This window comes from Cherax quadricarinatus, chromosome 4 (genome assembly GCF_038502225.1).
Source record: "Cherax quadricarinatus isolate ZL_2023a chromosome 4, ASM3850222v1, whole genome shotgun sequence".
Taxonomy (NCBI): Eukaryota; Metazoa; Arthropoda; class Malacostraca; order Decapoda; family Parastacidae; genus Cherax; species Cherax quadricarinatus.
This window is the reverse complement of record NC_091295.1, coordinates 39,468,169-39,482,850: the sequence shown is the minus strand read 5'-3', so window position 1 is coordinate 39,482,850 and position 14,682 is coordinate 39,468,169. Positions and strand designations below refer to the sequence as shown.

At 44.4% G+C, this 14,682-nt stretch overlaps 1 protein-coding gene across 1 annotated transcript in view; it reads right to left on the bottom strand.

Moving 5' to 3' along the window:
- The window catches only part of LOC128684568 (uncharacterized), a 247,377-nt gene that overhangs the window by 193,034 nt on the left and 39,661 nt on the right, over positions 1 to 14,682 (bottom strand). The window contains exon 3 of the mRNA XM_070095846.1: positions 4,147 to 4,315. Within this exon, the coding sequence (XP_069951947.1) occupies positions 4,147 to 4,315 (169 nt within the window). The remainder of the gene's footprint in view (positions 1 to 4,146; positions 4,316 to 14,682) is intronic.

Sequence of the window (14,682 nt, the reverse complement as noted above, 5' to 3'; positions counted from 1 at the left end):
CTGAAATGTAGTACTCGACCTGTTATATTCATACAGAATACAGTAGCTTCACTTTGCGAGCATTTCCACCATGCAACTCTAATACCGAGTAGGGTTGCAACTTCTCTTCCCGTACCACTATCCCCGTAATGGAGGGAAGAGGGTGTGGGAGAGTGGGTTGCTGCCACCCCCGCTGATGGGGCAGCCACCCCCGCCGCTATAACGTGGTAATGGCAACAGGTCACGACACCTGAAGGCATGATCTACACTAACATGCTAAGGACGGCAGAAGCTTCAAAATATTACCTGGTTCAACAAGCTGGCAGGTGAGAAACATTATCTGGAGAATTATTTGTTTTCATAGACAATGAATTATTTAAAAAAAATGTTTTTATTTTTTTGATAAATTAGACACATGTACATCTGAACATTAAAATGGTATAAAATACCGACAGGTTGTTAGGTAAGACACATATGCAACAGTTAGGTATCTTTATTATGAAACGTTTCGCCTACACAGTAGGCTTCTTCAGTCAAGTACAGAAAAGTTGATAGAAGCAGAAGATACTTGAAGACGATGTAATCAGTCCATCACCCTTAAAGTTTTGAGGTGGTCAGTCCCTCAGTCTGGAGAAGAGCATTGTTCCATGGTATGAAACAATACCATACCATGGAACAATGCTCTTCTCCAGACTGAGGGACTGACCACCTCAAAACTTTAAGGGTGATGGACTGATTACATCGTCTTCAAGTATCTTCTGCTTCTATCAACTTTTCTGTACTTGACTGAAGAAGCCTACTGTGTAGGCGAAACGTTTCATAATAAAGATACCTAACTGTTGCATATGTGTCTTACCTAACAACATGTACAACTCTTGGGTATCTTTATTGAGGAAACGTTTCGCCACACAGTGGCTTCATCAGTCCATACAAAGGAGAATCTTGAAGAACAGGAGGAGAATGAGGTAATCAGTCCCTCAACCTTGAGTCGATGTGGTCAGTCCATCAATCTTGAATAGAATACGGCATACGTGCTGAGAAGGAGCTTATAAACCGTTGGCAGGAGAGGTGAAGCAGTCCTTCTCAGCACGTATGCCGTATTCTATTCAAGATTGATGGACTGACCACATCGACTCAAGGTTGAGGGACTGATTACCTCATTCTCCTCCTGTTCTTCTAGATTCTCCTTTGTATGGACTGATGAAGCCACTGTGTGGCGAAACGTTTCTTCAATAAAGATACCCAAGAGTTGTACATGTGTCTAATTTATCAACATGTCGGTTCTCTGAACCATTCATCTTTTATTTTTTTGTTTACTTTGACATAACAGACACAGAACATAGAGCAGTGGCAAAGAATACAGACAAGAAGCACTAGCTTCACACATTACATCTATGAAGGAGTGCTGAGTCCCTGACTGATTTCATGGAGGAGCACAAGACGAGCCAACATGAAATTTGGAGCAGGATGATCCGTTTCCTCTAATACAGGAAATTATAATAAGAAAATCAGCGAGGCGCTCCGCAAGAAGGCAAAATGCAGAGACTCTTTCTAAAACCATTTGACTAATGGAACAATACAGTGCAAGCTCTTGAGCTGAGGTCAATAAAGAGTACCTAGGACTGTAAGGAAATGGATTCTCAGTTATTTTAAACGAATTTCATCATGAAGAATGATGCAGGACAAAGCAAAGTTCAATGTTTAGCGAAATATAATGTGGGTACCCCAAGGCACACTCCTGACACCTTTACTTTTTATTATCCTCATAGCGGTCATAGATAATAAATACACTAACTGTAGCTTCTAACAGACATAAGGATGTTAAGCAGTGACATATTGCAAGAAAGAAAGTGTAGAAGACGCAGTGAAGGTGATATCAGATGATATTATAAATAAAACACTGTCACTCAAACTTATCAAACTCCTGGAAAATGACAGGCTGGATTATGCGAACTTTCATAACAAGTGAAGTCATGCTAATGATGGTATTATTCATACAGATTGTTCTCTCGTATTTTTCTGTGTTCACGACTCGCGTCGAGATGAAAGAAATAATAGAGTTGTAAAATGTACAGAGGTTGTTTTCTGCCCTCGCAGAGTTAGTTAACCATAAACTACTGACAACGCCCCAGAGCGACTGCAGTTACTTCCTGGAGCGCAGAATACTTGGGAACTTGTTTCCCAATCCGCACACTGCCATGAAAGCTCAATGGAGCAGAGGAACAGGAGGAAATGTAGAATAAACCAGGTAAAAGGATCCTAGGAGCGCTATAGGCACAACTAGAGAAAACTGTGTCAACGTCAGTCGACCTTCTACCACAGCAGGGTGAGTAAACACTACATGCAGGGAAGTCTTTATTTACATATTTCACTCGAGGAGAGTAAAATATACTTGAAACATACATGAAATGCAAATAAACCGTTGCATTAATAAAGTCTTCCCTGTATTTACCGTCATATTATTATTTGTTGGCATTTAATGCATTTTCTGCCTGTGTCAACCAGCAGATACGAGAAGTGTTGCCCGAAGACAAGCATCTCCAACAGGAAACTGGATCACATCATGCTGAATGTATCATATCAGCTAGCTTGTGATAAACCATAACACGGGCGGGGATAGAACCCTCAGTCAGAGAGTTATAAAACTCCAGACCGACGCGTTAGCCACTGGGCCAGCTGGCTACAATAAGAGTCATCCAACTAGATATATTTATACACTATAGGAAGGTTAGCATAGGCACCACTGTGACCACCCACCAGCGCGGCCACGGCCACGCTGATGGGAGATATGTCTGTAAAAACTTGCCTTTATGGTGACAGTGGTGCCTATGCTGACCTTCCTATGGTGTATAAATATACCCAGTTGGATGACTCTTATTGTAGCCAGCTGATTCAGTGGCTAACGCGTCGGTCTGGAGTTTTATGACTCTCTGACCGCGGGTTCTACCCCCACCTGTGGTATGGTTTGTTTGCAATCATGTCATTACGATTTCGTGAGTTTGTGACAGTTATGTAGATCTGTAGATCGCTGCCAGGAGTACATGTGGGAGGACAGTAGACCGCAACACTGACACTATGGTACTTATATAAACCTTGATGAAGTGGGCTTTATCAAGTAAGAAATTAATAAACTTGATGGACTGATTACATCGACTCCAGGCTAAGGGACTGCTTACCTCAATCTCCTTCCGATCTTCACCATTCTTCTCTATATTAGACTGATGAAGCCACTGCGTGACTAAATATTTCCTCAATAAAGATACCCAAGTGTTGCATAAGTGTTTAATCTATTATTCTAACTGATGTGCAGCACTTAGGTATCTCTAATGGCGAAACGTTCCACAGCAGGAACCGTCAGTTCAGTCCAGAGGAAGATGTGGGGGACGTAATTTTGAGATGTTCAGTTTCTTAGTCTTGACTGAAGGTGGTCGGTCCAGTCTACATATTTTTTTTTTTGAGCTCTTGGGCAAAATCAGTCTCTGATGTCTGCCACACTCAGGAGACATAGTCAGTCATATCAAGACAAGAAACGAGAAACTCTCCAATCTAGATGTGCCCCCTCTCTCTCTCTTTCTTTCTTTCTTTCTCTCTCTCTCTCTCTCTCTCTCTCTCTATCTCTCTCTCTCTCTCTCTCTCTCTCTCTCTCTCTCTCTCTCTCTCTCTCTCTCTCTCTCTCTCTCTCTCTCTCTCTCTCTCTCTCTCTCTCTGCCAAGGTAGCCACCTCACAAGACATTGATCTCCTACGCCGGAAAAAAACTGATGACTCCTCACGTTTTGCCAGTGGTGGACTTACATTTTTGGGGTCCTGAAGCTTAAACTATTATGGGGCCCCTTTGCAACCCCTTCTCATACAGTAGACCCAAGATTTTTAAGCAATGTGGACGAAAGTGGCTTCTGGGGCCCCTCCAGGATTAGGGGGCCTAAAGCCGAAGCTTCATTAGTTTCACAGTAGATCCGCCCCTGCGTTTTACCCATCCCTGGCGGCGACTTCGTGAACTTCGTCGATGAGTGCATACATCACTTTCTAAGACCTGGCTCACCTGAGGCTGCGCAGTACACGACCACGTCACAGGAAGGGCTGCGGGAGCACGATAAAGAAACAACTGAGGCGACACGAGTTAAAACCCTTCCTTCCCCCCCAAAAAAAAGAACTTTTGAGCACTTTACCTTCCTGAAGAGTCGTTGCTTCGACTCTCTGGTGCGTAGGTCTTCCTTGGGTACTAGGGGGTCGGGTGTACCCACGACCTTCCGCATGGGGCGTGGCTCCCCTGCCCCTCCCTCACGCTGGAAGATCTGCCCAGCCTCCCGGTACACCAGCTGAGACACCAGTTCTCGCCTGAGGGACGACAACAGCAGCATGATGCACACGACAACAACAACAACACTAAATATGTGATGACTGTGGAGAGAGTGCTGTGTTGTTTTGTGTTGTGTTGCGTGGTACTCTGTTTTATTGTATTGTTTTGTGTTGCACTTAATTGTGCTGAATTCTGTTTTATTGTACTGTGTTGTATTCTGTTTCATTGTATCGAAATATACTGTATTGCAATGTATCGTGTACCCTAATTATCACTTGATATTTTGTTTCTCCATTCAATGTAGACCTGGTGTCACTTCTCACCCTCACTTCACTGTACACTCCAGGTCACATTATCTCACTGCTCAACTTTCTCACTTCCTTCACAAGGCACTGTACCCCTCCATTACTGCAACTATCATACAAAATGGCGTAGCAGCACACTGCTAGTGTTCCCTCTATGTAACTCTCATACAGAGTAGGAAGGAAGGAACTCCAGCCATCTTTATGGTCACAAACAATGGAACATAGACAAGTCGTAAAATTCTAACGCATCTAATAAACTAAAACACAATAAACGAATATATATATATGTATATATATATATATGTATATATATATATATATGTATATATATATATATGTATATATATATATGTATATATATATATGTATATATATATATATGTATATATATATGTCGTGCCGAATATGTAAAACTGGTCAATTAGCAAGAACTCATTTAAAATTAAGTCCTTTCTAAAATTTTCTCTTATACGTTTAAAGATATATTTTTTTCATTAATGTTAATGTAAAAATTTTTAATTTTGCACCAAAAGAATCTTAGAAAACTTACCTAACCTTATTATAACAAGAACAATTTATTTTAGCGTAACCCAACTAAAAATATTTTAGATTTGTTTACAGTAATTTAATACTAAACAAACACAGCGAAATAAAATTTTTTCGTTAGGTTCAGAATGATTTTGGCGAAATTATTGCATACACAAATTTTCACTTGTCCTATATAGCAAGATGAGCGTTGCTATTTAAGCCAAGATCGCAAGTTCTGCCTATTCGGCACGACACATATATATATATATATATATATATATATATATATATATATATATATATATATATATATATATATATATATATATATATATATATATATATATATATATAGACATATATATATATATATATATATATATATATATATATATATATATATATATATATATATATATATATATATATATATATATATATATATATATATACAAAAATAACTGGAGGATAAAATCTTGTGAGGGTGGAGGTGAGGGGTCAGGAAACAAGCGTGTTAATAAACATACGTTAAAAACATAACGTTCATGATAACTCCCAGGAGGACGATTTAGGTAATAGGAGAGGAGGAGGAGGAGGTAGATGATCGTGAGGAAGGTAGGAGGAGAGGGGGAGGGAGGTAGTGAAGAAGTGTGTGTGTGTGTGTACTCACCTATTTGTACTCACCTATTTGTGGTTGCAGGGGTCGAGACATAGCTCCTGGCCCTGCCTCTTCACTGATTGCTACTAGGTCCTCTCTCTCCCTGCTCCATGAGCTTTATCATACCTCGCCTTAAAACTATGTATGGTTCCCGCCTCCACTACTTCACTTTCTAGACTATTCCACGACTTGACTACTCTATGACTGAAGAAATACTTCCTAACATCCCTTTGATTCATCTGAGTCTTCAACTTCCAATTGTGACCTCTTGTGTCTGTGTCCCATCTCTGGAACATCCTGTCTTTGTCCACCTTGTCTATTCTGCGCAGTATTTTATATGTCGTTATCATGTCTCCCCTGACCCTCCTGGCCTCCAGTGTCGTCAGGCCGATTTCCCTCAACCTTTCTTCGTAGGACAATCCCCGTAGCTCTGGGACTAGTATTGTTGCAAACCTTTGCACTTTCTCTAATTTCTTGACGTGCTTGACTAGGTGTGGATTCCAAACTGGTGCTGCATACTCCAGTATGGGGCTGACGTAAATGGTATACAGTGTCTTGAACGACTCCTTACTGAGGTATCGGAACGCTATCCGTAGGTTTGCCAGGCGCCCGTATGCTGCAGCAGTTATCTGATTTATGTGCGCCTCAGGAGATATGCTCGGTGTTATACTCACCCCCAGATCTTTTTCCTTGAGTGAGGTTTGCAGTCTTTGGCCATCTAAACTATATTGTGTCTGCGGTCTTCTTTGCCCTTCCCCAATCTTCATGACTTTGCATTTGGCAGGGTTAAACTCAAGGAGCCAGTTGCTGGACCAGGCTTGTAGCCTGTCCAGGTCTCTTTGTAGTCCTGCCTGATCCTCATCCGATTTGATTCTTCTCATTAACTTCACATCATCTGCAAACAAGGACACTTCTGAGTCTATCCCTTCCGTTATGTCGTTCACATATACCAAGAACAGCACAGGTCCTAGGACTGACCCCTGTGGAACCCCGCTTGTCACAAGCGCCCACTCTGACACCTCGTCACGTACCATGACTCGTTGTTGCCTCCCTGTCAGGTATTCTCTGATCCATTGCAGTGCCTTTCCTGTTATGTGTGCCTGATCTTCTAGCTTTTTCAGTAACCTCTTGTGAGGAACTGTGTCGAAGGCCTTTTTGCAGTCCAAAAAAAATGCAGTCGATCCACCCCTGTCTGTCTTGTCTTACTTCTGTCACCTTGTCATAAAACTCTAGTAGGTTTGTGACACAGGATTTTCCTTCCCTGAAACCATGCTGGTTGTCAATTATACACTTGTTTCTTTCCAGGTGCTCCACCACTCTCCTCCTGATGATCTTCTCCATGACCTTGCATACTATACACGTTAGTGATACAGGTCTGTAGTTTAGTGCCTCATGTCTCTCTCCCTTTTTAAAAATTGGGACTACATTTGCCATCTTCCATACCTCAGGGAGTTGCCCAGTTTCAAATGATGTGTTGAAGATCTTTGTTAATGGCACACACAATATCTCTGCTCCCTCTTTAAGGACCCACGGAGAGATGTTGTCTGGTCCCACCGCCTTTGAGGTGTCAAGTTCGCATAGCAGCTTCTTCACTTCCTCCTTGGTTATATGTACCTCATCCAGCACTTGCTGGTGTACCCCCCTGTTCTGATTTCCTGGAGTCCTACTGGTTTCCACTTTAAATACTTCTTTAAATCTCGTGTTGAGCTCCTGACATATCTCTCGGTCGTTGCTTGTGAATTCCCCATCACCCTTCCTCAGTCTGATTACCTGGTCCTTGACTGTTGTTTTCCTCCTGATGTGGCTGTACAACAGCTTCGGGTCAGTCTTGACTTTCGATGCTGTCATTTTCATATTGTCGCTGAGCCTCCCTTCTTATCTGTGCATATTCATTTCTGGCTCTTCGGCTAATCTCTTTATTTTCCTGAGTTCTCTGTCTTCTGTACCTTTTCCATTCTCTAGTACACCTAGTTTTTGCCTCCCTACACCTTTGGGTGAACCAAGGACTCGTTCTGTTCTTCCCATTATTTCTGTTTCCCTTGGGAACAAACCTCTCCTCTGCCTCCTTGCATTTTGTTGCCACATAGTCCATCATTTCTTGTACTGGTTTTCCTGTCAGTTCCCTCTCCCACTGAATGTTTTGAAGGAAGTTCCTCATGCCTGAGTAGTTCCCCCTTTTGTAGTTTGGTTTTTCCCACCCTATTCCTGCTACTCTCTCCACTTGGAGCTCAACTATGTAGTCGAAGCACAGAACCACATGATCACTAGCTCCCAGGGGCCTTTCATACAAGATATCCTCGATGTCTGAACTACTCAAGGTGAATACAAGGTCCAGTCTTGCTGGTTCATCTTCTCCTCTCTCTCTGGTAGTGTCTCTAACATGTTGATGCATGAGGTTTTCCAGTACTACATCCATCATCTTGGCTCTCCATGTTTCGGAACCCCCATGGGGCTCCAGGTTTTCCCAGTCAATCTCCTTGTGATTGAAATCACCCATAACTAGTAACTTTGCTCCCCCCACGTGTGCTCTCCTGGCCACCTCGACTAGTGTCAACCATGGCTCTGTTGCTCTCATCGTATTCTTCTCTTGGTCTCCTGCAGTTCTGTGGTGGGTTGTACATTACTGCAATTATCACCTTATGTCCCTCAGACTGGATTGTTCCTACTAAGTAGTCCCTTTCACCCGTGCCATCCATTCCTTCCATTTTCTCAAAACCCCACTGGTTTTTAATGAGCAGTGCAACTCGTCCTCCCCCTCTCCTCCCTCTGTCTTTCCTGAGGATTTGATATCCGGGTGGAAAGATTGAATCTGTTATTATTCTGGTGAGTTTTGTTTCTGTGAGTGCTATTATGTCTGGGGATGTCTCCTTGATTCTTTTGTGCCACTCTTCATACTTGTTTGTTATTCCATCTGCATTTGTATACCATACCTTCAACTTCTTTTCTATGACTGTGGTCTGGGAGGTGTATTGGGGTTGGGGAAGTGGGAGACCTGATAAGGAACTATGGGCGGTTGCTGTGGGGGTGGAGTTTGTAATGTAGTGGGTGGGGGCATTGGATATGGCATGGGTGTTTTGGTTTAGAGTGTTTGGCTGCACTGGGGTTGACCTTGTTGGGAGGCTTCTATAGGAAGCTGTGAGGGAGGTTGTATTTGATCTTCTTCCTGTGTCTGGGATCTCCTGTCTGTCTTCTCCATCCCCTCTCTTTCCTCCTTTCGCCTTTGTACCAACTCTCTCAGTTTCCGCCTTTCGTCTTGTGTTCTGTCGCGGTCGAGATACACCTTCCTGTATGCCGGCATGTCCCTTAATCATGCTTTCTCCTGCAGTATCCTGTTCCGAGTCGATTCTGCCTTGAAGGTCACTTTCACTGGCCGGGTTCTTTTTTTTACAAACCCCCCTATTCTCCGAAAATTTTCCAGCTGGGTCATGTCGTCTTCTCCGATTACTTTCATGATGCTTTCAATTGCTTTTTTTCCCCTTGTTTTCTTGCTTCATATGTTTCCCCTTCAACTTCCTGTAGCCCATACACAAAGACTGACCTCACCCTTTCATTCTCCCACTGCATATCCCTGTGTATCCCCTCATTCAATTTGATTTCCTCCATTGCAGCTTTCCTTTCTTCAGTTTCACTAGCTACTGTACATGGGCTCAGTGGCCTGTCATTTTCCCTTCTCGGCTTTCCCTGGGCTCTGTTGTGGTCTTTTAGGGCCTCCACATATAGCTTAGCTCTTTCATTTACTACAGTCTCCACTGATAGAGCTTCTACATGCAGTTTTGCTCCTTCTTTCCCTACAGTCCCCTTATTTGTGGCTGAGGTAGCGGTCTCTGTTGTCAATCCCAAAATGTTCTTTAGTTCTCTAGGCTGTTTCAGATTTTCCAGTTCCTCTTCTAAACTCTGTATCCTGGCCTCTGCTGCTTTGACTTTCACCTCCCACTTCCTGCTTTCCATGTCTATCCTCTCTTCCATTCTCATGCTAAGTTCTTCTAGTTTCTTTTCCCATTCTTGTTCCCTTTTTTTGAGCTCTGCTGCCCAATCTTCCTTTGCAGTTTCCTCCTCCTGTCCCTTGGGTTTTCTTGTTGCTCTCTGGTAACCCATTTTTGTTTTATCCTGATTGCCTCAGAGTGGGAAACCTATGTAATTCTGTATGTCAGAGTGTGGGGGGGGGGAGGTAGAAGAGGAACTGTGGCTATATGGGAGAGGAGTGGGGAGGGGGAGTGGGAAGGAGAGTGAAGCAAGTGGGTAAGTGGGTGAGTGGGAGAGGGAGAGGTGGGGAGGGGGAGGGTGAAAGAGGGAGGGGAGGGATCAGGTGAAGGAGTGAGATGTCGGTGGGGGAGGGGGGGAGTGTATGTGTGAGTCTGGCAATATGTGTGTGTGTGGAGCAGAAGAGTGACCTAGTAGCGACCAGTGAAGTGGCGGGGCCAGGAGTTGTGACTCGACCCCTGCAACCACAACTAGGTGAGTACAACAAGGTGAGTACACCCACACACAGAAACACACACACACACACACACACACACACACACACACACACACACACACACACACACACACACACACACACACACAGGGGCCAGGAGTTCGGACTCGACCCCTGCAACCTCAACTAGGTGAGTACAACTAGGTGAGTACACACACACACACGCACACACACAGACACAGACACATACACACATGTACCAACACATAAGGGACAATACCAGAAACAGAGGAAACGATGAACCAGCGAGACTGGACCTAGTATTCACCTTGAGTAGTGCAGGTACTGAAGACATCACATATGAAAGACCCCTCAGGGCCAGTGATCATGTGGTTCTGAGTTTCGAATACATAGTATAGTTACAAATGAAGAGTGAAGCAGGAGGGGCAGAACGAATGAAGCCAAACTACAAGAAAGGGGACTACGCAGGCATGAGGAATTTCCTGTACGGGGTTCAGTGGGACAGAGAACTGGCAGGGAAGTCAGTAAACGAGATGATGGAATATGTGACGACGATATGCATGGAGGCTGAGGAGAGGTTTGTACCCAAGGGTAACAGAAATAACAAGAAAACCAGGATGAGCCCTTAATTCACCCAAAGGTTTACGGAGGCCAAAACCAAGTGTTCTACAGAATGGAAGAAGTATAGAAGGCAAAGGACACAGGAAATTAAGGAGAGTAGTTGTAGAGCCAGAAATGAATATGCACAGGTAAGAAGGGAGGCCCAACGATAATACGAAAATGACATAGCAGCAAAAGCCATATCTGACCTGAAGCTGTTGTACAGCCACATCAGGAGGAAAACAACAGTCAAGGACCAGGTAATCAGGCTGAGGAAGGAAGGAGGAGAGATCACAAGAAACGACAGCGAAGTATGTGAGGAGCTCAACATAAGATTCAAAGAAGTGTTCTCAGAAGAGACAGAAGGGACTCCAGAAAAAGGGGGAGGCGGGTTACACCATCATGTATTGGAGACAATACATACAACAGAGGAAGAAGTGAAGAGGCTGGTAAGAGAGCTAGATACCTCAAAGGCGATGGGGCCGGATAACATCTCTCCATGGGTCCTGAGAGAAGGAGCAGAGGTGCTACATGTACCACTAACAACAATCTTCAAAACTTCTATCGAAACAGGGCGACTACCTGAGGTATGGAAGACAGCAAATGTAGTCGAAATTTTTTTTAAGAAAGGAGACACACACGAAACATTAAACTACAGACCAGTGTCACTAACATGTGTAGTATACAAAGTCATGGAGAAGGTTATCAGGAGAAGAGTGGTGGAGCACCTAAAAAGGAACGAGCTTAGCAACGACAGCCAGCCCGGGTTCAGGGAGCTCTATGACAGGGTGACAGCAGTAAGACAAGAGAGAGAGGGATGGGCAGAATGCATTTTCTTGGACTGTAAGAAGGCGTGTGACACAGTTCTACACAAAAGATTAGTGCAAAACCTGGAGGACCAGGCAGGGATAACAGGGAAGGCACTACAATGGATCAGGAAATACCTGTCAGGAAGATAACAGCGAGTCATGGTACATGGTGAGGTGTCAGGTTGGGCGCCTGCAACGAGCGGGGTGCCACAGTGATCAGTCTTAAGACCAGTGCTGTTTCTGGTATTTGTGAACGACATGACGGAAGGAATAAACTAAGAAGTGTCCCTGTTTGCAGATGATGTAAAGATGATGAGAAGAATTCAGTCGGACGAAGACCAGGCTGAACTACAAAGGGATCTAGACAGGCTGCAGGCCTTGTCCAGCAACTGGCTCTTGGAGTTCAAGCCCACCAAGTGCAAAGTCATGAAAATTGGGAAAGGGCAAAGAAAACCACAGACGGAGTACAGTCTAGGGGGTCAGAGACTACAAACCTCACTCAAGGAAAAGGATCTTGGGGTGAGTATAACACCGGGCACATCTCCTGAGGGGCACATTAACCAAATAATTGCTACATTATACGGGTGTCTGGCAAACATAAGAAGAGCATTCCGACATCTTAATAAGGAGTCATTCAGGACCCTGTACACCGTGTACGTTAGGCCCATACTAGAGTATGCAGCACCAGTTTGGAACCCACTCCTAGCCAAGCACGTAAGGAAACTAGAGAGATTGCAAAAGTTTGCAACAGGACTAGTCCCGGAGCTTAGGGGTATGTCCTACGAGTAGAGAAAAAAGGGACATCGACCTGACAACACTGGATGACAGGAGAGATATGGAGGATATGATAACGATATATGAAATACTGAGAGGAATCGACAAGGTGGACAGAGACAGGATGTTCCAGAGATTGGACACAGCAACAAGAGGTCACAGTTGGAAGTTGAAGACACAGATGAATCACAGGGATGCTAGGAAGTATTTCTTCAGTCATAGAGTTGTCAGGAAGTGGAATAGTTTGGGATGTGATGCAATGGAGGCAGGATCCATACATAGCTTTAAGAAGAGGTATTATAAAGGTCATGGAGCAGGAAGAGAGACCTAGTAGCGACCAGTGAAGAGGTGGGGCCAGGAGTTGTGGCTCGACCCATGCAACCACAACTAGTTGAGTATACACACACACGCACAGGTTTGCGACAAGGTTAGTTCCAGACCTAAGGGGAATGTCTTACGAAGAAAGGTTAAGGGAAATCGGCCTGACGACACTGGAGGACAGGAGGGTTAGGGGAGACATGATAACGACATACAAAATACTGCGTGGAATAGACAAGGTGGACAGAGACAGGATGTTCCAGAGAGCGGAAACAGAAACAAGCGTCACAATTGGAAGTTGAAGACCCAGATGAGTCAATGGGATGTTAGGAAGTATTTCTTCAGTCATAGAGTAGTCAAGAATTGGAATAGTCTAGCAAGTGAGGTAATGGAGGCGGGAACCATACATAGCTTTAAGATGAGGTATGATGAAGCTTATGGAGCAGGGAGAGAGAGGACCTAGTAGCACTCAGTGAAGAGGCGGGGGCCAGGAGCTGAGTCTCGACCCCTGCAACCACAATTAGGTGAGTACAATTAGGTGAGCACACACACACACACATCTTTAAAAAAGGAGACAGACATGAAGCACTAAACTACAGACCAGTGTCACTGACATGTATAGTATGCAAAGTCATGGAGAAGATTATCAGGAGAAGAGTGGTGGAACACCTAGAAAGGAATGATCTCATCAACAGCACCCAACATGGTTTCAGGGACGGTAAATCCTGTGTCACAAACCTACTGGAGTTTTATGACAGGGTGACAGCAGTAAGACAAGAGAGAGAGGGGTGGGTGGATTGCATTTTCTTGGACTGCAAGAAGGTGTTTGACACAGTTCCACACAAAAGATTAGTGCAAAAACTGGAGGACCACGCAGGGATAACAGGGAAGGCACTACAATGGATCAGGGAATACTTGTCAGGAAGACAGCAGCGAGTAATGGTACATGGCGAGGTGTCAGAGTGAGCGCCTGTGACCAACGGGGTCCCACAGGGGTCGGTCCTAGGACCAGTGCTGTTTCTGGTATTTGTGAGCGACATGACGGAAGGAATAGACTCCGAAGTGTCCCTGTTTGCAGATGACGTGAAGTTGATGAGAAGAATTCATTCGATCGAAGACCAGGCAGAACTACAAAGGGATCTGGACAGGCTGCAGACCTGGTCCAGCAATTGGCCCCTGGAGTTCAACCCCACCAAGTGCAAAGTCATGAAGATTGGAGAAGGGCAAAGAAGACCGCAGACGGAGTACAGTCTAGGGAGCCAGAGACTACAAACCTCATTCAAGGAAAAATATCTTGGGGTGAGTATAACACCAGGCACATCTCCTGAAGCGCACATCAACCAAATAACTGCTGCAGCATATGGGCGCCTAGCAAACCTCAGAACAGCATTCCGACATCTTAATAAGGAATCGTTCAGGACCCTGTACACCGTGTACGTTAGGCCCATATTGGAGTATGCTGCAACAGTTTCGAACCCACACCTAGCCAAACACGTAAAGAAACTAGAGAAAGTGCAAAGGTTTGCAACAAGACTAGTCCCAGAACTAAGAGGTATGTTCTATGAGGAGAGGTTAAGGGAAATCGACCTGATGACACTGGAGGACAGGAGAGATAGGGGGGACATGATAACGACATACAAAATACTGAGAGGAATTGGCAAGGTGGACAAAGACAGGATGTTCCAGTGATGTGACACAGCAACACGGGGACACAGTTGGAAGTTGAAGACACAAATGAATTACAGGGATGTTAGGAAGTATTTCTTCAGTCACAGAGTAGTCAGGAAGTGGAATAGTTTGGGAAGCGATGTAGTGGAGGCTGGATCCATACATAGCTTTAAGCAGAGGTATGATAAAGCTCACGGTTCAGGGAGAGTGATCCAGTACTGACCAGTGAAGAGGCGTGGCCAGGAGCTAGGACTCGACCCCTGCTGCCTCAACTAGGTGAGTACATCTAGGTGAGTACACACACACA